Source organism: Pristis pectinata, chromosome 7 (genome assembly GCF_009764475.1).
Source record: "Pristis pectinata isolate sPriPec2 chromosome 7, sPriPec2.1.pri, whole genome shotgun sequence".
Classification (NCBI taxonomy): domain Eukaryota; kingdom Metazoa; phylum Chordata; class Chondrichthyes; order Rhinopristiformes; family Pristidae; genus Pristis; species Pristis pectinata.
In genome coordinates, this window is record NC_067411.1 from 96,977,599 (window position 1) to 97,000,867 (window position 23,269).

Sequence of the window (23,269 nt, forward strand, 5' to 3'; positions counted from 1 at the left end):
ATGATGTGTGAGGATTCTTTTTGTCACCAGATTCAGTACAGTATATTTCCAAAGGAGCACTAAGTCAGTTACAATTAGTCAGACTATAATATGCTGACAATCTCACCCCTATCCTGACCTGATGAACCCACTTTCAATGCCTGAACCTTTTGTGCAGATACCAGTATCTGCATTCTCTTTAGTCTTGACTCTATAATGTGTTGATCTTGAAATGTTGAAACATTGGGAATTTTGAAATGCTTGGAATTACCTCACAATCTACCTTGTTGTGACCTTGCACCTTATTGTCTACCTGCACTGCACTTCCTCTGTAGCTGTGACACTTTACTCTGTAATGTTATTGTTTTACCTGTGCTACATCAATGTGCTCTGTACTAACTCAATGTAACTGCACTGTGTATTGAATTGACCTGTATGATCAGTGTGCAAGACAATCTTTTCACTGTACCTCGGTACAAATGACAACAATAAACCAATACCAATACCAATAAATTTTGTGACCATGGTTAATAAACATAGAAGAGTACAGCACAGGAAATGGCCCTTCAGCCCACGATGTTGTGCTGAATGAATTAAACACCTAACTAAACTGATCCCTTCTGCCTACACAATGTCTGTACCCCTCCATTCTCTGCACAGTTATGTGCCTATCTGGTTGGAGGTGTGGTGGGAGGGGGAAGGTGATAGGTGAATCCAGGTGAGAGGGGGAAGGTAGGTAGGTGGAGGAGGGGGGGAAGTGGGAATGCTGTAAGAAGGTGGGAGGTGATGGGTGGAAGTGACAAAGGGCTGAAGAAGATGGAATCTGATGGGAGAGGACGGTGGACCATGGAATAAAGGGAAGGAGGCGGGGAACCAGAGGGAGGAAGGTGTGGGTGAGGGGCAGGTCGTGCGGGTGAGGGAGGGGAAAGAGAAGGGGTAATGGGGCCAGAGGAATAAGTGATATTAAGGGGGGGGGGAACAGAGGGGAGTGAGTACCAGAAGTTAGAGAAATCAGTGTTGATGCCGTCAGGTTGGAGACTACCAAGATGGAATATGAGGTGTTGTTCCTCTAATCTGCATCTAGCCTCAGCTTGGTAATAGAGGAGGCCATGGACAGATGTGTCAGCATGGGAATGGGAAGTGGAATTAAAATGGCTGGCCACCATCGAAGATCCTAGCTGTTCTGCCAGTTCATGCCTGCCCCCCACCACCCTTTTATTCTGGCTTCTCCCCTCTTCCTTTCCAGTCCTGATGAAGGGTCTCGGCCCGAAACGTCGACTGTTCATTTCCCTCCATAGATGCTGCCTGACCTGCTGAGTTCCTCCAGGATTTTGTGTGTGTGTGTGTGTGTGTGTGTGTGTGTGTTGCTGCCTAATAGCAGGAATGGTTTAGGGATTGAAAGTGCCAGCATAGGGGTAGGGATCGGGATCGGGATCTCAGGCTGAGATAGGGACAAGGTCACCATTCTGAGATCTATAAAGACAGGCACAAGAGAGATGCAGAGGCTGGAAATCTGGAGCAACAAACACAAAATGCTGGAGGAACTCAGCAGGTCAGGTCCCTCCATAGGCGCTGCCTGACCTGCTGAGTTCCTCCAGCATTTTGTGAGATCTATAAAGGGTTGTCAAGCCAGGATGAGAACACAGGTCATCAGTACAGGATCAGGGAGAGGGCCATCAGGACAAGATTGGGAAGGGCACATCAGGAGAGGATTAGTAGAGCAAAATCAGGATAGGACTGAGGAAAGGGGTGTTAGCGCAGAACTCGGGAGGGGGGGATATAAGGATAGAATTGGGAAGGAAACATCAGGACATTATCAGGAAGTATGTGCTAAGGGGTCATCAGACTGGAAGTGGAATAAAATCACTCTTTTAGGAATCAGAAGAGGCTCGAGTCAGTAGGTTGGCAGAGAGAGTCAGGCCATCAAGTTTGTGGAAGGACCAGGCCAGCAACTTGGTAGCCGAATCTGGGAAGGGAAGCCAGCAGAGGAAATGGACCAGGGAGGATAGTAGATTGGATAGGATGGAGAGTTTGGTCGAGGGGTCACGCTGGCAGTCAGCTGAGTGGTTGGAGCAGTGCCTAGCAGGGAGGTTGGTAGGGGGGTGTTGTGCTGAGGATCACCAGGACTGAGTGTAAGTTGACGGATTGTCCGATGGGTGAGTGTGGCCTGGGCTAGATTCCCAGTGGTTGGACTCCAAACTAGCAGCCAGGGCCTGTCAGTAGTGGTGGCCTCACAAATGTGGTTGAAAATCCACGAAGTGACCTCTAAGCATACATTGCATACAGTTGGACATCGCAGTATTTGTCCGCATTACCTCGTCAGATGCTGGGAGGACCCAGAAGGACCTTCACAGACTTTGCCCGACTCGAAGGAGTCAATTTTCCTCATGTGTTATTTTGCACTGCATTTGAATTGTAGAGCACATGACGCATGATCATTATGCAATTCATGTTCAAGGTAATTATGCCCTGAAGCAATCTCACAGCTTTAGTTCTTCCTTCGAGCAAGGTTCTTTAAACTGCTTTGTGGTTCAGTAGTTCTTGAAAAAAAGCTGTAGATGCTGGAAATCTGAAAAAAAACCAACAGAAAATGCTGGAAACACTCAGCAGATCAGGCAGCATCTGTGGGAAGAGAAACAGAGTTAATATTTCAGGTCGAAGACCCTTCATTAGAACTGGGAATGTGAGGAAATAAGTTAGTTTTAAATTGCACTGGGAGAGTGGGGAAAGGTTGGAGAGGATAAAGGTACATTTCTGATGAGACTAGTGTCGCTCAGGTGATCCCGCCGCTTACAGAGCTGTTTGGTTGATAAGGCTAATGGGGGAAGTTAGAGGCCTCTGTTTATTTACTCTCTCTCTTACTGTTACATTGGATCATGTAGCACCAGCTTTTTAGTCACTGCACAATCCAGTTTCAACAAATAAATGAACCCTAATTAACAAGCAGGGATTTCATACTAGTTGCATCAAATCCATTGATGCATCTGACACAGTGAAGCATAGACATTTGCACTAGCGTCCAATAGTGTGCAACACATGGCTGGTATTTTCAATAATGTCTGCATTATTAGTCGAGGTGCCTTTAAAGCTGCCCATAAATTTCTAAGCATATTTCCCTCAGCATAATATCTTGGGGGCATACACTTCAAGCAGTTGTTTGAATGACCAGAAGAGAAATGAATTTTATATTCACCCTGTGTGTCAAGGGTATCTGAAATTCACGTTTTGATGTTGTGGAATGGCAGAAACTTTCATCACATGAAGCACCACAATGTGTGAAGTTTCAGACCAAGACATGGAAATCGGAATTAAGCTGAAAAGTTCTCTTCAAGCAGAAGACTCATGACTGCTGTAAATTTGTATGATTTTATAAACTCCCATGTGCCTTCCATGCCAGTATCTGAACAGCTAGGAGTTCTCTCAATGACCAGTATTTACCCCTCAACCAATGCCAATAAAACAGATCATTTGAATACTTATTATGTTGTGAGACCTTTGCTGACAGCTCCTTATTTACTACATTGCAACTGTGACTACTCTTGAAATATACCTCATTTGGACATCTGAGCTCATGAAATATGCCAAATATGATCATGTTTTTTCCCTGTCCAGTTACCGTAAGTTATTGATTGCTTAAGTGATGCTGATGATATCAGGTATCATTACAATCAGCTCATAGTAAATGCCTTTTTAAATAATTAATTTTACTATCCATCAGTAAGTATAATTACTTGGGAATTGAGTATAAATACTTAATGTCATTATTTCAAGTTGTAGTTATTGTTTCGTACAGGTGGTACAAGCAGAAAGCCTGTTGCTAGGTTGCACCATTATGCTTGACTTTGCAGGGAAAATCTTCAGTAGAAGTGCAAAATGGACAACAACGCATCTGCCTTCCTATAACTCAGCTGATTTCTCCCATCCTTGCCATTGTTATTATTTCCAACTCTTTGTCAAGTTTGCTTTCAAAATCAAGACTTTTCCAAATTAAATTAGAATGAAGAAAGGCAGGCATATGCTGGAAATCTGAAATAAAACCAGAAAAGGCTGGAAACACTCAGTAAGTCGGGCAACATCTGTGGAAGGAGAAACTTTCCAAATGACTCAGTACCATAAGATACATAACATAACATTGTTTTCAACAAGTTACTCCATAGTTTAATTGTAGAAAGTGGCAATGGAATGAATTGATGTATTCTCCATTGAAAACACTGTAGGACATGCTTGTTTCAGGCTGAAGACCCTTCATCAAAGCTTCAGAAAATTATGTTGCTGTCTCATTTGGTGCTTATCTATAAATGAATGAGCATTTACAAGTGGAAAAACACTCTTTTTACTCAAAGACCACCTTGAAGTGAAAAAATATTGAATGCAGCATAGTTCTCCACATGAAGTACGCACACTTGTTCAATGTAAATAATTGTGGAAACTATAGCTAAACAGAAACAATTAAAAAACCTGAGAAATATATTCTTGTAGTACAACTGGCTTAAGGTACTAATGCGCCCTGAGAAACCTGCTTATATTAAAATCTTTAATCCAAGTTCAGCTTTTGCAAGCAGCTTTGTCAAAATTGAAAGAATCTGAAAAGACAATGTATTGATGCCATGGTGAAATGTGGACTATTGAAACTTAAGACTGGCTGAGAAGTTTCATTAGTCAAATTAGTTAAGCATATCCCAAGGATCTTCACACAACATTAAACAAAATCTGACACTGATCCACTCAAGGAGATATTGGGACAGATAACCAAAAGCTTGATCAAAGACATAAGCTTTAAAGAAAGTCTTATATGAGGAAAATGCGAAAGCCAGAGAGATTGCGGGAAGGATTCCAGAGATAGGACGAGGTATAATTAAATTTGAGGATGATCCAGAGGCCTGTATTAGAGGGGCAGTTATCTTTCGAGATCATTCAGCCAAAGTAGTTTATGCAAATAGGAGAGGTGCAGAATATAGCTGGATTTGAAAACAAAAGTGAACACTTTAACACTCATCTACTGCTTGTTTACATTTGGTAAGATACTGGAAGGTAGCCAGTAATTTAAACAAAAAAAAAGTAGTCTATTAATTAAAGAACTTACACTGTATAAAACAACATTTCTCATAGTGGCTTCCTCTGCAGAGACAGCCTGGGGACGTTTCAACACTGAAACAAACAGCAAGCACTTGATGCCATGCTTAAAGTTAACATTATGCATCTAACAAGTGGTGAGTCCCACACCACCAGGTTCAAGAACAGCTACTTCCCTTCAACCACTCAGTTCTGGAACCAACCAGCAAAACCCTAATCGCCACAGTTTAGCAACACTGTGACCACTTTGATCACTTTGTTGTTCTAATTGTGTTCTTTCTTGTGAAAATTGGGTATAATTTATGTTTAATTTAGGTGAATGCTGCTTATCTGATACTATGTGCCTGTGATGCTGCTGCAAGTAAGTTTTTCATTGCACCTCTGCACACATGGACTTGTGCATATGGCAATGAACTCGACTTTGGTTATAGTGGTTCTTGAAAACAAGACAGAGTTTTAAAATGGGGAATGCTTAAGCAAGAGCCAGGTGCTTCTTAATACTAAACTTACAAAGTTATTGTCAATATCTCCAAACTGTTCTCCTACTGACACTGCTATTGTTGTTTGAAATTTTTCAGATGAAGAAATTCGAGGAAAATACTTCATACGGAGCGATAATTTTAGTAAAGAGGACATGGCCCCCACCCGGTGGCTTGATTGTGTATTACAACTTTCACAGTTCCTTCTATGAAGTTTAAACAGGGATATATTTCAAGGCGCCAACACAAAGACAGATTTAGAAGACTACTAACAGAAAATACCAATTTTATAAATAAGGAGTACACAAAAATGCAAAATATTTAAATTACATTTTATATTTATAATAAGTTGTATATTTGTAACAATCCTTGGCCCCTAGAAAGCTCAAATAATCTCAAATACAAATAGGTTCAGCAAAGTATCTCACTTTCAATTCTTACCTGTTTTATCAGCCTCAACTAAAATTCTCAGGTTAGAAAATCTGTGTGTATGTTTTGCACGGGTATGAATTATGTATCATTTCTGAATTTCATTCCACAGAACGTAGACTCGAATACCAATCAACGCATTTATTTTCTTTTCACCACAGTGGCAAGAAGCCCTACCCTTGGAATTGAAATAAATGTTATTAATTTTTTTCATGCTATCTATTCTTTATATGTCAAATCAATGTGACATCTTGGTCTACTTACAGATATTTGCTAACATGTTTATGAATCCAAATCCAGCTGCAGGAATTGAACAGATGGCAGAGGCTGCCATTTCACTGCAATACTGAGAGTGTGCTGCTTTGCTGATTGCACTATGTTTCAGATGAATGCATTTAACTGAGATGGTGTCCACCTTGTATTATTGGTATTGGTTTATTATTGTCACCTGTACCGAGGTACAGTGAAAAACTTGTCTTGCATACCGATTGTACAGATCAATTCATTACACAGTGCATTGAGGTAGTACAGAGTAAAAACAATAACAGAATACAGAGTAAATTGTCACAGCTACAGGGAAGTGCATTGCAGGTAGACAATAAAGTGCAAGGTCATAACGAGGTAGATTGTGAGGTCAAGAGTCCATCTCATCTTATAAGGGAACCGTTCAATGGTACAGGTGCAGGCACGGTAGTGTAGTGGTTAGCATAATGCTTTACAGCACCAGCGACCTGGGTTCAAATCTGGCCACTGTCTGTAAGGAGTTTGTACGTTCTCCCCGTGTCTGCGTGGGTTTCCTCCGGGTGCTCCGGTTTCCTCCCGCATTCCAAAAAGATGTACGGGTTAGGAAATTATGGGCATGCTATGTTGGCATTGGAAGCGTGGCGACACTTGCGGGCTGCCCCCCAAAAAATCACTACGCAAAAGATGTATTTCACTGTGTTTCGATGTACATGTGACTAATAAAGATCTTATCTTATTAAGTGCAATAGAAGCTGTCCTTGAACCTGGTGGTACATGCCCTCAGGCTCCTGTATCTTCTGCCTGATGGGAGACAAGAGAGAGTGACCTGGGTGGGTGGGGTCTTTGATTATGCTGGCTGCTTCACCAAGGCAGCGAGAGGTATAGACAGAGTCCATGGATTAGAGGCTGGTTTCCTTGATGTGCTGGGCTGTGTCCACAACTCTGCAGTTTCTTGCGGTCCCGGGCAGAGCAGTTGGTGTACCAAACCATGATGCATCCAGATAGGATGCTTTCTATGGTGCATCGACAAAAGTTGGTGAGTGTCAAAGGGGTCATACCGAATTTCTTTAGCCTCCTGAGGAAGTAGAGGCGCTGGTGAGTTTTCTTGGCTGTGGCGCATACAAATATACAAATATGGAAATATATTTGCATCCAGAACTTGAATAGTGATTTGGGTAATTTCAACAACTCAGAAGAAGCTTGACACCATCCAGGACAGAGCAAGCTGTCCATCCACCACCCGAGATATGCATTCTCTTCAGTATAGTTGCAGACTGTACTAATGGCACAGAAGTTATCACCAAGTTCCTCCTGCAGCATCTCCCAAACCCATGTCTACCAAGACGCACAAGAGCAGCAAGTGCAGAGGAACATCACCACCTCTCTAACTTACTGCCTTGGAAATGTATCACTGTCTCTTCTTCACTATTGAACCTAAATCCCAGAAATACTTAGTTAACAACATTGAGGAAGAACTTCAAATGAAGTAACAGAAGGTGGCTCAAAAAACATCTTCTCAAGGACAATTAGGGATGTGTGATGGCCTTGTATGCAAAGTCCACAACCCAGGAACAAAAAGTGAAAAAAGAAAAAAAAAGACTAATTAACATTGTTAGTAGCCCCAGCAACATCAGCTCTCTCAGTGACCTCACTGCCTCCAGCAACTCGCATTCCCAGCGACCTCACTGCACCCAGAAGCTTTTCTGCTCCACTGCTGACCTCTCTAATTCCAGGATGTCGTCACTGCCAGCAATCCCTCTCCCTGCATCCTCCCACTGGACCCTCCCCCTCCCCCTGAACACCCCCCCTCTACCTGGATCCTCCCTCTCTCCCTGCATCCTCCCCCTGGATCCCCCCCTCTCTCCCTGCATCCTCCCACTGGACCCCACCCCTCCCTGGACCCACCTCTCCCTGGACCCCCCCTCTCTCCCCCTGGACCCCCCCCTCTCTCCTTGCATCCTCCCAGTGGAACATCTCACCTCCCCCTCTCCCCCCTCTCTCCCCCCCCTGCATCCTCCCACTGGATCCCCCCCCCGGATCCTCCCACTGGACCCTCCCCCTCTCCCTGGACCCCTCCTCCCTGCACCCTCCCCCGGACCCCCACGTCTCCCTGGATCCTCCCCCTCTCCCCCCCCCACCGTCTCTCCCTGGATCCCACCCCCTGCATCCTCCCACTGGGCCTTCCCCCCTCTCCCTGGACCCCCCCCTCTCCCTGCATCCTCCCACTGGACCCTCCCCCTATCCCTCTCTCCCCCCCAACTCTCCCTGGACCCCTCCTCCCCCTCCCCCCGGATTCCCCCCTCCTCCCCCCCCTCTTTCCCTGCAACCTCCCCCTGGACCCCCCATCTCTCCCTGGACCTTCCCCCTCTCCCCCCCCCATCTCTCCTTGGATCCTGCCCCCTGCATCCCCCCACTGGACCCCCCCTCTCTCCCTGCACCCTCCCCCTGGACCCTCCCCCCCTCTCTCCTCCCCCCCCCTCTCTCCCTGCATCCCCCACTGCACCCTCCCCCCTCCCTCGGACCCCCCACCTCTCCCTGGACCTTCCCCCTCTTCCCCCCCCCGTCTCTCCTTGGATCCTGCCCCCTGCATCCCCCCACTGGACCCCCCCTTCTCTCCCTGCACCCTCCCCCTGGACCCTCCCCCCTCTCTCCTCCCCCCCCTCTCTCCCTGCATCCCCCCACTGGACCCTCCCCCCTCCCCTGGACCCCCCACCTCTCCCTGCATCCCCCCACTGGACCCTCCCCCCTCCCCTGGACCCCCCACCTCTCCCTGCATCCCCCCACTGGACCCTCCCCCCTCTCTCCTCCCCCCCCCCCCTCCCTGCATCCCCCCACTGGACCCCCCCACCTCCCCCCTGGACCCTCCCCCCTCTGTCCTCCCCCCCCTGTCCTCCCCCCCCTCCCTGCATCCCCCCACTGGACCCCCCCACCTCCCCCCTGGACCCTCCCCCCTCTCTCCTCCCCCTCCCCCCCCGCATCCCCCCACTGGCCCCGCCCCCTGGACCCTCCCCCCTCTCTCCCTGGATCCCGCCCCCTGGATCCTCCCCCCCCCCCCCCCCCCGCACAGAAGCCGCCGGCTCTCGCGAGATCTCGCCCGCTGACCTGGCAGTTGGGCCGAGCGGCGGCGGCGGCGGACGGACGGACGGAGGTGTCGCTGGTTCCCGCCCCCCCTCCCCCTCCCCGGAGACAGGAGCCGAGCCCCGGACCCACCACACCCCCCTCTCCCCCCCCCCCCCCCCGGCGCGGTCCCAGCCGCCGGAGACAGGAGCCGAGCCCCGGGCTTCCCGCCGGCGATGCGGCCCGCTCGGCCGTGAAGCGATGGGAGCGGCGGGGCGAGCGGGTGAGCGGGGCCGGGGCTCGGTGTGTGGCGCAGCGGCGCTTCGGGCCGGGGAGTCGGGGGGAGGGGGTGTCCCGGGGGAGGGGGGGATCCCCAGGGGAGGGGGTGGCCGGGGACCCGGGAGGAGGAGACCCGGAGGGAGGGAGGGAGAGAGCCCGGACCACAGTGACCTGCCCCCCCCCCCCCGAGGATGGGATGGGGGGGTATGGTGATGGGAATGGGACCCCAGTGGGTGACCTCCCCCCCCCCCACCCCCGCCTGAGGATGGGGGGGTACGTTGATGGGAATGGGACCCCCGTGTGTCCCAGTGGGTGACCTGCTTCCCCCCCCACCCCCGCCTGAGGATGGGGGGGGGGGGTACGGTGATGGGAGTGGGACCCCCGTGTGTCCCAGTGGGTGACCTGATTCCCCCCCACCCCCCCCCCCCGGCCTGAGGATGGGATGGGGGGTGGGGGTACGGTGATGTGAGGATGTTGTGGGAAGGGGACAATGGGAGGGTGTTTGAGGGTGGGGGTCATTGACTGATCTGGGGGTCGAAGGAGACCCTGGGGTGTCGGAGGGTGAGGGTCACTGCCAATGGGTTCGGGTTGGAGGAGAACCCCCGAGGTGTTAGATCTTCAGGACTTCCCTGGATTTGAGATTAACTTGGAGAGGGACTGGGAGGATCCCATTGTTGTGGTTCACTAAGTCACCGGTGAACTAGTTTGGACGCGGAAGGAGGCACTGCTGAACAATTATCAGGAGTTCAGGGTAAAATATGATTGAGAATATTATTGCAAGGTAGCTGGGGAAATGCTTGTTCCAGGCGACTCAATCTCTCCTCATAGGCTAACCCCCTCATCTCCGGAATCAAACTGGTGAACCCCCTCTGCACCACCTCCAAAGCCAGTATATCTTTCCTTACGTAAGGAGACCAGAACTGCACGCAGTACTCCAGGTGCGGCCTCACCAGTAGCCTGTACAATTGCAGCCTAACCTCCCTGCTCTTAAATTCAATCTCTCTAGTAATAAAAACCAACATTCCATTTGCCTTCTTGATAACCTGTCGCACCTGCAAACCAACCTTGTGCCATTCATGCACAAGCACTCCCAAAGTCCCTCTGCACGATAGCATGCTGCAATCTTTCACCATTTAAATAATCTGATCTTTTATTTTTCCTTCCGAAGTGGATGATCTCACATTTACCAACATTGTACTCTATCTACCAGACCTTTGCCCACTCACTTAACCTATCTATATCTCTCTGCAGACTTTCCGCATCCTCTGCACAATTTGCTTTTCCACTCAATTTATTGTCATCAGCAAACTTAGATACGCTACACTCAGTCCCCTCTTCCAGATTATTAATGCATATCTGAACAGTTGCAGGCCCAGCACCGACCCCTGCGGCACCCCACTCACCACTGATTGCCAACCAGAGAAACACCCATTTATTCCAACTCTCTGCCTTCTATTGGTTAACCAATCCTCTATCCATGCTAACACATTACCCCCAACTCTATGCATTCTTATCTTACTGATGTCTTTTATCTGGCACCTTATCAAACGCCTTCTGGAAATCCAAGTATACAACATCCACCTGTTCCCCTCTATCCACTGCGCTCATTATATCCTCAAAGAACTCCAGTAAGTTTGTCAAACAGGACCTGCCCTTCCTGAATCCATGCTGTGTCTGCCTGATGGAGCCACTTCTATCCAGATGTCTTGCTATTTCTTCCTTAATGACAGCTTCAAGTATTTTCCTGACTATGGAGGTTAAGCTAACTGGCCAGTAGTTACCTGCCTTTGCCTACATCCTTTTATAAAAAATGGCATGATGTTCGCTGTCTTCCAGTCTGCTGGGACCTGCCCAGGGTCCAGAGAATTTTGGTTTAAAAAAAAGGCAGGAAGATTGTTTCCACTGGTAGGTGAGACTAGAACATGGGGAGATGGCCTCAAGATTCGGGGGAGTAGATTTAGGACGGAGATGAGGAGGAACTGCTTTTCCCAGAGAGTAGTGAATTTATGGAATTCTTTGTCCAGGGAAGCAGTAGGGACTACCTCATTGAATATAATTAAGACCCAATTAGATAGACTTTTGCATAGTAGGGGAATTAAAGGTTATGGGGACAAAACAGGTCGGTGGATCTGAGTCCACGGCCAGATCAGCCGTGATCTCATTGAATGGCCGACTCCTGCTCCTATTTCTTATGTTCTTATTATTACCTGACTCGTGTCATTTGGCAAAGGGTAAGTCGGATTAAAGAGATAAATATGTAGCCCATGGGACACTGGTACCAGGGAAGGAGAGAGGGTTGTTTTGTTGGGATGGGTCATGCTGAGTGGGACCAGAGTCCTGGCGAATTGCATAAATAGTGTTGTAGACACGGTTTTAAACTAAATGGAGCCAGGGGAGCTCCAATAATGGGGTGTTTATTATTAGAGAGCAGTGGTGCAAGATATTGAGGGCAAAGTTGCCAAGCAGAATGTAACAGTCTGAGGCCGAAACCGTAAACAAAAGTATGCAGCGCTGGGAAAATCCAAAGATAATAAAAGTAGGGGAAAAAATCAAAGCTTAACGGTATTTATTCAAATGCATGTAACATTCACAGTAAGATGGATGAGTCTGATCTAACAGCTGTTGTGGATGCATGGTTGCAGGGTGACCAGGACTGGGTGATTAATATTCCAGGTTACATAATGTTCCAAAAGAAGGTGCCAGAAGAGAAAGGAGGCACGGGAACATTGTTAATCAAGGAAAATCTCAGAGTGGTGTTGAGCTGTAATAGAATATAGAACAGAGAAAACCTACAGCACAATTCAGGCCCTTCGGCCCACAAAACTGTGCCGAACATGTCCCTATCTTAGAAATTACTAGGCTTACCCATAGCCCTCTATTTTTCTCAGCTCCATGTACCTATCCAAAAGTCTCTTAAAGGACCCTATTGTATCTGCCTCACCACCGTTGCTGGCAGCCCATTTCATGCACTCACCAATCTCTGAGTAAAAAAACTTATCCCTGACATCTCCTCTGTACCTACTCCCCAGCACCTTAAACCTGTGCCCTCTTGTGGCAACCATTTTAGCCCTGGGAAAAAGCCTCTGACTATCCACACGAACAATCTTATACACCTCTATCAGGTCACCCCCCCATCCTCCATCACTCAAAGGAGAAAAGTCTGAGTTCACTCAACCTGTTTTCATGATACAGAGGCAGTGGATATTAATGGAGAATTGGTTTAGGCTGAAATCATGAATAGCAAGGGAAAGAAGACACAGGTAGGATTAGTCCATAGTTCCTCAAAATGTGACCTCAATAGGGTGAAACATAAATGGGGAAATCTTAGAATCAGGTTTATTATCTCTGCGTCGTGAAATTTGTTGGTTTTGCGGCAGCAGTACAAGTGCAAGAGACGACATAAAAATTACTAGCAGTTACAAAAATAAATAAATAGTGGAAGAGAGGAATAATGAGGTAGTGTTCATGGGTTCATGGACCGTTTAGAAATCTGATGGTGGAGGGGAAGAAGCTGTTCCTGAAACGTTGAGTGTGGGTCTTCAGGCTCCTGTACCTCCTCCCTAATGGTAGTAACGTGAAGAGGTCATGTCCCGGATGGTGAGGGTCCTTAGTGATGGATGCTGCCTTCTTGAAGCATTGCCTCTTGAAGATGTCTCTGATGGTGGGGAGGGTTGCTGCACCCGTGATGGAACCTCTTTCAATCCTGCACATTGGAGCCTCCATACCAGGCGGTGGTGCAGCCAGTCAGAATGCTCTCCACCGTACATCTGTAGAAATTTGCAAGGGTCTTTGGTGACGTACCAAATCTCCTCAAACTCCTAACGAAGTAGAGCCACTGGCGTGCCTTCTTTGTGATTGCATCAATGTGTTGGGCCCAAGATAGATCCTCTGAGATGTTGACATGAGATCTAGGGCATGTTTGAAGGGAATTGCAAATGTAATGGGTGATACGTTGGATGAGCCAACCTGGGAAGGGTATTGTAGAATAATTTGTAGCGTGTGTCAGAGATTGCTTCTTAGAAGAGTATGTTATGAAACCTGTCAAGAAACAGATTATTTTTGATTTGGTCATGAGTAATGGCGAAGGATCAATAAGAGATGTTGTGTTGAAGAACACCTAGGAGGTAGAGTCACAGAGTTGTACAGCATAGAAACAGGCCCTTTGGCCCAACTCATCCATGTCAACCAAGGTGACGTCCTGATCTAGTCCCTCTAGACCTTTACTATCTATGTAACTGTCCATATGTCTTTTAAACATTGTTATTGTACCTGCCTCTACCACTTTCTCTGGCAGCTCGTTCCATATACCTTCCACCCTTGGTAGTGATCATAATAGAATTTCAGGTGCAGTTTCAGGGTGGGCATCACGGGACCAAAACCAGTGTCTTCAGCTTAAATAAGGGCAGTTATTAATGGTATGAAGATGGAGCTCTCTAAGGTGGACTGGGAAAATAAACTAAGAGACAGGTCATTAGATGTTTTCACTAGTGGGTGAGTCAGGAACAAGGGGACTTGGCTAGTAAATAAGGGGCTGATGATTTAAAGTGAGGTGTGTAGAAGTTTCTTCTCTTGGAGGACAATGAATCTGTGGAATTCTCTGTCGCGGCAGGTGGTGGAGATGAGCTCTATTTAAGGTGGAGATAGATAAATATTTGAAAGACCATGAAGTTAAGGTTATTGGGGAACTGGCACAGAAGAGGAGTTGAGGCTGGCATAGATCAGCTATGATCATACTGTATGGCATGAAGGGTCTGGTGGCCTACTCCTATTTTCTTCTGTTCTTTGTTTATGAAGCGAGGGGAGATCCCAAGGCCAATTGCCTGAGGGGTGGTCTCAGTCATCAGCAGCCTCTGATGTGAATATGAGTTGTTAGCTTCACCATAAAATAGAATGACAGTGAGCAACAAAATTTTTGACATGAGAGACTGCAGATGCTGGAAATCTGGAGCAACACACAAAATGCTGGAGGAACTCAGCAGGTCAGGCAGCATCTATGGAGGGAAATGAAACGTCGATCATTCATTTCTCTCCGTTGATGCTGCCTGACCTGCTGAGTTCCCCCAACAGAATTTTTGGGTTTGTGTTGGGGGATTGTGTCCAAAAGCAGAAATGTGACGTTGAACCCGTACAGGAACCTATGTGAAACGTTTGCATTGTTTTTGAAGGGTAGTTGTAAGGATCTTACAAATAATTGGAAAAGTGCATAATGAGTCACCAGATGTTATCGAAGATAACAGGTAGGAAACTTGAAAAGGTAGAGTTTCTTTTTAAAAAAAAGTCAGAAAATAAGATTGAGGGTGGAATGTGGATTATAATGTATTAATAGTGATGTTTGAAAGAAGCAGGTGACTTTGCAGAGACGGGAGCTGTTAATTATTCATGTTTACTGAAGTCTGTATACTCTAAGGTTGCACACAAAATCGGTTACAGATTATACCACTGGTTGCTTAGTGACAAGTTGGGGGAAAAGAGTTACAAGTTGCAGTCTTAAGTCATTAAGCAGAAGGCATCAGACTTAATTCCTTAGGGCAGCAGTTAGATGCCACACTTAACTTCATCACCTTGGACAAGGAAGGGAAAAATTAACAGCATTTCCTGATTGATGTCCAGTGCCTCATTCTGGCAAGTATTTGTGTACGGATATCATTTGAGGTCGCAATCTGGTTTCCTTTCAAATAGTTTTGCAATTTTTTTCGGTAGATTTCAGAATGTATTTTAAAAATTGTACATGTTATTTTAATGTGAGAATATTACTTAGTTATTATCATTCGAATATTAAAAGCATGTTATAGAATTATCAAATGCAGTAAATGACCATAGAAAAATAAATTTGATGCACACATTATTAAGAGACACAAATTGAAATTTATTGGAAGGAAAATTTCAGAAGTTGTTTACAAGAAGGGATCAGTAGAGTTGACTTTACAGCAAGATAATGGTGATAAAAATGTGTTACCCTTTACAAGAAAGCTGGATACTGCAGTAGTGTGTTAGAATGACTTGGACTATCTTCTTCATTTGTACCTATCTTGTTATCGGAATATTTTATTGTTTGGCAATACTATATTAATTTTTGTTATACCATTTTACAGTTAACCATGACAGGGAGAAGTCAGACACGTTTTCTGCCAGCAACTATTCAGCCATCATTGGGAGGCAACGTTTACGTGTTTGCCAACAGCACACCTTCAGAAAATGAACTTTCAGAAGAAGATGTAGAATGTTTTGAACTGAGGCCAAGAGGAAAGGAGAAAATTCGAAGAACTGCATCTAAAGATCGATTGGATGATATTGTATACCTGGTCCGAGAAATACAAGAGGGTGACACCTTGAATGCACTTGCTTTGCAGTACTGCTGTACTGTAAGTGATGATTTGAGTCATAACATAAAGGATTGTTGCAAAGAAGAGGTGGAAGGAATGGTAAAGAAAGCCATAGGTAGAAAATAGTATAGAAAATATCTTAAAATATAGAAGTAAAATATTCTATTAAGTGTAACAGTATCAGGAATTAAGAGTAAGGGAGAATAAACACAAAAGGAGTGGCTGCAAAATAGTTCCCCACTCTGTTTGTATCACTTCCAAATCAGTCAAATGTCAGAAGTAAATTAGATGTGCAAGATAATTTATAATGCTACGTTTTGTAGTATAGTTCTTCCATTAAATATCTCATCAAAATTTATTTCTCCAAAAGTAAATCAGTCCTTCAAATGTGCAATAAAAAAATTGTGAATGTTGTATACATTTTCTGGTTAAATGTGGTAAAATTAAATGACAAAGTTTGTCTCAAATTTTAATTCTAATATCCTTTCAAGAGCATTACTCATGCATTAATTAAATTTATAATAGACATTTCAGCACAGGAAGGCCCATAATGTTTGATAATTCTCAGCCTGCTTTAACACAGTTTTGTGTTCCTGTTTTCTTGCTTCTTCCCCATACCATTAGGACCTTTTCTCTGCATGTATGTATCTACTTCCTTTTAGAATACCAAGCCTGTCTTCACTGCTGCAGCCACTTATGGTTACTTGAATGATGTTCCTGTAATCTTTTCACAGAAAGTTGTCTCCTAATTTCTCCTCTTATATTACCAGTCTTTGCAAGTACCACCACCACCTCAGCACCAAAAGGATAGGCATTAAATGTAGCCTTGGCAGTATCAGCTGTATTGTAAGAAATGAGAAAACGTTCAAAATTTATACTGCTTGTGATGATCTGCCAAACAGTGAATATATTTTGAATATTTATCTTCAATCCTGCCAAATGGTTTGTGCTCATTTGAATAAGTCCTTAGTTATTTAAGTCTGACATAATTGTATTTGTCATCTTGGGTATCATACTGCTAAATCTGTACTGTTTTGGATGTTAGCAATAACTTTTTATAAAAGGGTGTTCAAAGCAACATTTTGTTTTATTTACTAACTCTTCATATCTATCATTCCTATATTTTTGAATTTTGTAGTCCTACATATTATATGTATAATCTGATTTGATTTTCTGTTGACTTTTTTACTTAATCATTATCCTAATTCAAGACTAAATCCCAACAGGTAGTGCTAGTCATTAGTCAAATATGCATGTCATGCTAATAATTGTCATTTGTTTTGTATGTATTTTAAGAGATTTTAAAACAAAAGCTGCATCGAGGATGTGATATTGTGCTTGATCCGATAAAATGAGTGCCTTTTAAAAGTTGACAGTAGGTGACGTTTTACAGCTTTGGAAAGGGTGGAAGGTAAATGAATTGGGGAAGTTAGAAGTTACATAGATGAGTAAAATCGTAAATTCATCAGTGGGACAATTCAGTGGGGGGGGGGGTGTTGAGGGAATGGGGGAGTGCTGGAGGAAGCAACGTGGTACTGCGCATTTTGTTTGACTTCAAACAAATAGGAGCTCTCCTGAAATATGCCATAAACATTCATGTACAAAGTGCCCTGATTTTGACTAGTTCCCAGTCAGCCTATGACTCATTTATTATTAGCTGTTTTCAAATCCTTCCATGGCTTTGTCAATCCAAATTCCAATATCCTCCAACGTCTCAGTCCTCTTGAGAATTATATTCATAGCCAACCAGAAATTTTGTAAATAACTGAATTTATTGGATGTACTTATTGAAGATTTACGGAGGAGTTTAGCTGTTAAATATGATAGGTAACCTAATGGATGTGATGCTGTGCAATTTCTCATGATTTCATGGATGGCAGCACCATTGAATGTTGACTGAAGGACTAGATATTGTGGACCTGATTCCAAAAGAGGATATAGCATAGTGCACATTGGTATGCCCTGTGGTCAGCTCTGAGTGAAGCATGTACTTTATCTCATTTTAATTAGTTGTTACTTTGTTTTTCATACAATTTTAACTGTCTAGAACCAACAGGCAAATTGTGAGGATGTGTGTTATAATTAGCACCAGACCAGTTGGCTTTCCTTCTAAGAAATCCTCTGCTTCACAAGGGTGAAGCATTACACCAAACAAAACATTTTCTTTCTTTTATCTGGTTCTTCTTTCATTTAGTACATATCATTAAATGTCAGTTGTTTAAGCAGTGCAGTAAAGCTTTCATTTGTAAAAATCCTCTCATAGAATAAAATGTCCCTTGGTGCATAGAGGTGTTATCTGAAAAATAAACTGGGAAAGAGCCATGGAATGGTATCAAAATAGGTGTGCAAATGCTTGATTAAAGATTTTTTTTAACCTGTGGCTTTAAAGAGGGAAGTGTGTCAAATGGTTAAGGTCTGGGGAGCGACTTCAGACCCTGGTGTTGACATGGTTGAAGGCATTACTACTGTTGTGGAAAGAAGCAAGTAGGAGTGTGTAAGAAATTCAAGGTGGAGTACGCATTATTCTTGAGAGTCTGAAATCTTGGAGGATATTAAAGTATTGATTAGCGTGGTCATGAAAGATTTTGAACACCAATTATAAATATGAGATATTAGCTGACTGGGAACCAGTCTAAATCAGTGAACGATGTGTCAATCTTGACAGATTTTGGCATGTTTCGGATCAGCTCTTCAAATTAAGAGCCCTGTTTGTTCCAATGTAATGAAAATGCAGTGCCCCATTGCTTTAGCACTTCCCTCTCCCCCCAGCAGCACCACTTCCAATTGTCTTACTGATGTTTTCAATATTTTGTTCATCAGTATCACAACTTTTAACTCAATAATTCATTTCACGTGTAGCCTTTCCTGATCCTTACAACACAAATCCCCTTTCTTCACACACTTTGCTGCCTCAGAACCATTTCCTGCCGGGCAGAGGAATTCAGATTTTGATCTCAAAACAAAGTTACATAGAATTACATAGAAATTGCAGCGAAGTATCAAACCTTTCAGTCCAGCTTGTCTATACAGGTGTTTATGTTCCACTCAAATGCTTCTGCATTGAAATTCATTTGCCAATGTTGTGCCTATCTGCAAGTTTATTAATATCTTACTGTAACTTGTTGCAATCCTCCTCAGTTTAAACTATCCCTTCCAATTTGGTACCTTCAACAAATTTGGAAATTGTGCTTTTGATTCCAAAAAAAATCTATGGACCCAACACGGACTCTGTGGGCATCTACTTCCCACCTTGTCATTATGAACAGCTACTCTTTATTATGACTTCTGGTTTCTGTCTTTCAACTAAGTATCAATTCTGTTTATTGCACATCCTCCTGATGTTACTCATTTGCCTATTGTGTGGTACCTTATCAAAGACCTTTTAGAAACCAAGATATATTAAAAGTATTGCATTACCATTATCCAATCTCCCTCTTCACAATTCAGTGGGGTTGGTCAAGCAAGGCTTTGCATTTTGAAGTCAACATTTGGTATGCGGTGAGAATCTACTCTGAAAAAAATATTTTAGTTCCAACGGTACAGCTATACAAGGATGATGCAATAAAAGTGATGAAAGTCATTTTCCGTCCTCCATAGTGAATGCAGGGTGATAGAACCCGAGATTTTAATCTCTTGATTCAAGAAAATGATAGTCAAACTGCAGACCAGATACACAGTCAAATAGCAGGAGAAGGCCACGTGACATCGAAGACTGGCATCACAGGTAGATGGAGTCATACAGAGAACTTTTGGCACTTTCGCCTTCCTAAATCAGGGTACTGAGTACGTGAGTTGGGATGTTATGTTGAAGTTGTACAATACATCGGTGAGGTCGAATTTAGAGTACTGTGTGCAGTTCTGGTCACCTACCTACAGGAAAGATATAAATAAGCTTGAAAGAGTGCAGAGAAATTTTACAAGAATGTTGCTGTGACTTGAGGACCTGAGTTACAGGGAAAAGTTGAATAGGTTAAGACTTTATTCCCTGGAGCGCAAGAGAATGAGGGGAGATCTCGTAGAGGATTACAAAATTAGGAGGGGTATCGATAGGGTGAATGCATGCAGGCTTTTTCCCCTCGGGTTGGGTGACACTAGAACTAGAGGACATGGGTAAAAGGTGAAATATATAAGGGGTATCTGAGGGGGAACTTCTTCACACAGAGGGTGGTGTGAGTGTGGAATGAGCTGCCAGCGGAAGTGGTGGATGTGGGTTCAATTGTAACATTTAAGAGAAGTTTGGATAGGTACATGGATGGGAGGGGTTTGGAGGGATATGGTCTGGTGCAGGTAGATGGGACTAGGCAGGTTGGCATGGACTAGATGGGCCAAAGGGCCTGTTTCTGTGCCGTAGTGCTCTATGACTTGCTCCATAATTCATTTAAAATTGTGCTTAATCCGATCTGGGCTTCCACTTTCCTGACTGTGGAAACATTCTGGCTTTCTGCACTGGATCAAAGTAAATCAATAGAAAGCTAAAAATCTGATAAACAAAAAAAAACTAAAAACCTGATTTAAAATCCTGATATAAGAAAACAATGCTGTTGCTTGGCTGAGATAGAAATATACTTTGAAGCGACTCACTGCGTTGATGTTAGAACGGCATTTTAATTGCCATCATAGTTTTACTGTCCTGTTGGTAGAGTGAATGCATCAACAAAATATCTTCCTATGAATAGCTCCTCAAAAATTAAATATTATTTCCGCAGTTTGACTGCTCTTCTGATCAATTATATTTTTCAGGTTGCAGATATCAAGAGGGTTAATAACCTCATCAATGACCAGGACTTCTTCGCTCTCAGATCTATTAAGATTCCTGTGAAAAAGATCACTTTACTGGGTGAGAAGCACAGTCCCGTTGCATCGAGACTGGTTCCACGTGTAGCCTTGGAATCCAATGCACAGTTTCAGGAATTTAAAACGGGTGTAGAATCTTCTTCAAATGAAAATGCTGACAGCTTTCTCAGAGAAGTTGATAGAGACATAGAAAGGATAGTAAAATCTAATGACAGTACTCGGGAGCATTTAAATGAGGTGGTTTCGGCTTTATCTACACAACCATTTTATCAAGCAGCAGATCGCAAAGTCGTGCCAAGGAAAGATCCCCATTATGGAGCTGATTGGGGCATGCGCTGGTGGAATGCAGTGATGATAATGTTAGTGGTTGGGATTGTCACACCGTTGTTTTATTTACTCTACTATGAAGTTCTGGTAAAGGTTGAGACAAGCCATCATTCTACCATGGAATCAACAAATCTGCCTGTTACTCAGACTGTGCAGCAGGAGCCAAAACCTAACAGTAAAATTGATCCCATGAAAAGGACTAAAATAGGTTCAGAGGAAGCTCTGGAGCATGTGAATTCAAAAATTCAGCTGTCTGTCACCTGACATCGATCACCTCACACAATGTTTCTGTCCTGTGCAAAGGCTTACCAGCTGTATCCTATAACGTCCGATTATAATGTGGAGGAACTGGGAAAATTGCATCATGTTATAAATTTTCATATTTTCTACTCAAGTAAAGAGAAACAACATTTGTAGAATGGTTGATAGGTCACCAAAACTTGCCTTCCAATGTTATGGGATAACCTTACAAAAAATGACACTGATACATAATTGGCTGAATTTAAAGGGAGTGTCAGTTTAGGCTCGAGTCATGAGACGCATCATTGTAGTATTTCTGGTTGTAAGCAGCAACATTGTGACATCAGCCAATCTTCATTTCAATAATTGCAATGTGATCCTGATCAGCATGATGTACTTTTCTCAGCCAGGCTTTTTGTGGTTCAGTTGTATTCTAGCGTGAGAATACATTAACTAATAAATTATATCCTCATCCCTGGTATGGTAAAGTATAAATTGATTTAAAATGCCAAAGCTGACATCCAGTGTCAGAAATTATGCATTTAGCTTTATTCCCACCTCCATATTCTTTAAACCTTGAGTGGTACCTTAGTGGTAGCACATTGATTTTCAGTAGTATAGAATGATTACACCACTATAGCTACAGGAAAAGCAGCATAGAAATATTCTAAATGTCAGAGGACCACATCTTGTCTTACATTCAACTGTTCATATAAAGTGATTCTGCCTGAAAGTAAGTTTTAATATAAAGTATATTTATTGACTGTTAAAATACCATAGTTGAAGACGTGTTTATTCTGTTAATATTGAGGCTGTTGAAGGTTAACATTTTATGTAATGGTTTTTGATTCTTAAAGCTTTAAAGAAATTATATTCTTTATATTCTTTAACTTTTAAAATAAAAACTGAAACCTCTTGATGCACTGTGATTTCAGATTTGTATTCAGATTATGATATTTAGTTTGGGACAATTATACATTGAGTAAACAAAGTAGCCCCTGTTAGTGGGATCACACCCTACAATACTCTCCACCATTAATCTGCAGCGGTTTGCAAACTTAGTATGAGAGCTAATTTTCAAAGAACTGGTGACAAAGAAGTGGCAATCCTGGCCGCTGTCTGTAAGGAGTTTGTATGTTCTCCCTGTGGCTGTGTGAGTTTCCTCTGGGTGCCCCGGTTTCCTCCCACATTCCAAAGACGTACGGGTTAGGAAGTTGTGGACATGCTATGTTGGTGCCGGAAGCGTGGCGACACTTGCAGGCTGACCCCAGAACACTCTACGCAAAAGATGCATTTCACTGTGTGTTTCGATGTACGTGTGACTAATAAAGATATCTATATCTAATCTCGGTTCTAGTATTCCCCTTGGGAAGGGAGGGGTTAAGGGTCCCCTGATCTTATCTGACTTGAAGGATTAACGGAAAGATCAGGAATGTTTTTAAGGTTCTCACCCAGCTGAAGTGTAATGCACCTAAATTCACTCAGCATATCTTCATTGCCACAACAGGCCCCACTTCAGCCAAACAAGCAGGAATTAAGTTTTGAAGTGGCAAGTACTATCAGTAATAAGGTAATTGGACAGCAGCCTTCACAAAACATGGGTACAGATAAGACCATTTAAACCTGAGCACGTGCATCTTGGGGTAATCTGAACTCACCAAGAAATCAGTAAACCAGCACAAACCATGGAATTGTCCTCTAAACACACTTTTTCCTACAGAAAGAACGGTAGAAACTGGTTCTTTAAAGCAGAACAGATTGCCCTAGTGCATGAGACACAAGAGACTGCAGAAGCTGGAATCTGCAGCAATAAACACCCTGCCAGAGGAACTCAGTGGATTGAGCAGCAACTATGGGAGTAATTGCTTCCTCCCACAGATGCTGCCCAACCTGCTGAGTTCCTCCAGCAGATTTGTTTGTTGTCCTAGTGCATGAGTTTATGTAAGATACTTCTGTTGTGAGTGAGAAAACAGATTCGATGGGTCTCAAGAGCAAGAACCAATGGTCAGGTGTGCGCTGATGGGTGGGGCGGGGCCAAACCTTGAT

The 23,269-nt window shown here is 43.9% G+C and overlaps 1 protein-coding gene across 2 annotated transcripts; it reads left to right on the forward strand.

Annotated features, from left to right (window-relative positions):
- Positions 1 to 9,287: 9,287 nt before the first annotated feature.
- lysmd3 (LysM, putative peptidoglycan-binding, domain containing 3) lies at positions 9,288 to 22,145 on the forward strand. 2 transcript variants are annotated; one of them, XM_052020477.1, is made up of 3 exons: positions 9,288 to 9,543; positions 15,632 to 15,901; positions 20,603 to 22,145. In XM_052020477.1, exons 2-3 carry the CDS (start codon positions 15,638 to 15,640, stop codon positions 21,245 to 21,247), a joined length of 909 nt encoding a protein of 302 aa, XP_051876437.1. In that variant the 5' UTR covers positions 9,288 to 9,543; positions 15,632 to 15,637; the 3' UTR covers positions 21,248 to 22,145. The 2 variants fall into 2 exon arrangements, with proteins under 2 accessions (XP_051876437.1, XP_051876436.1); XM_052020476.1 differs by lacking the exon at positions 9,288 to 9,543 and adding an exon at positions 10,220 to 10,290 and having other exon boundaries at positions 20,603 to 22,123.
- Positions 22,146 to 23,269: the final 1,124 nt, after the last annotated feature.

What these genes read in the sequence shown, in the direction of transcription:
- lysmd3 (XM_052020477.1), top strand. Translation starts at nt 15,638, where the DNA reads ATGACAGGGAGAAGTCAGACACGTTTTCTGCCAGCAACTATTCAGCCA. An exon ending in CTTTGCAGTACTGCTGTACT is followed by an intron (nt 15,902 to 20,602) that starts GTAAGTGATGAT and finishes TATATTTTTCAG; the next exon opens with GTTGCAGATATCAAGAGGGT.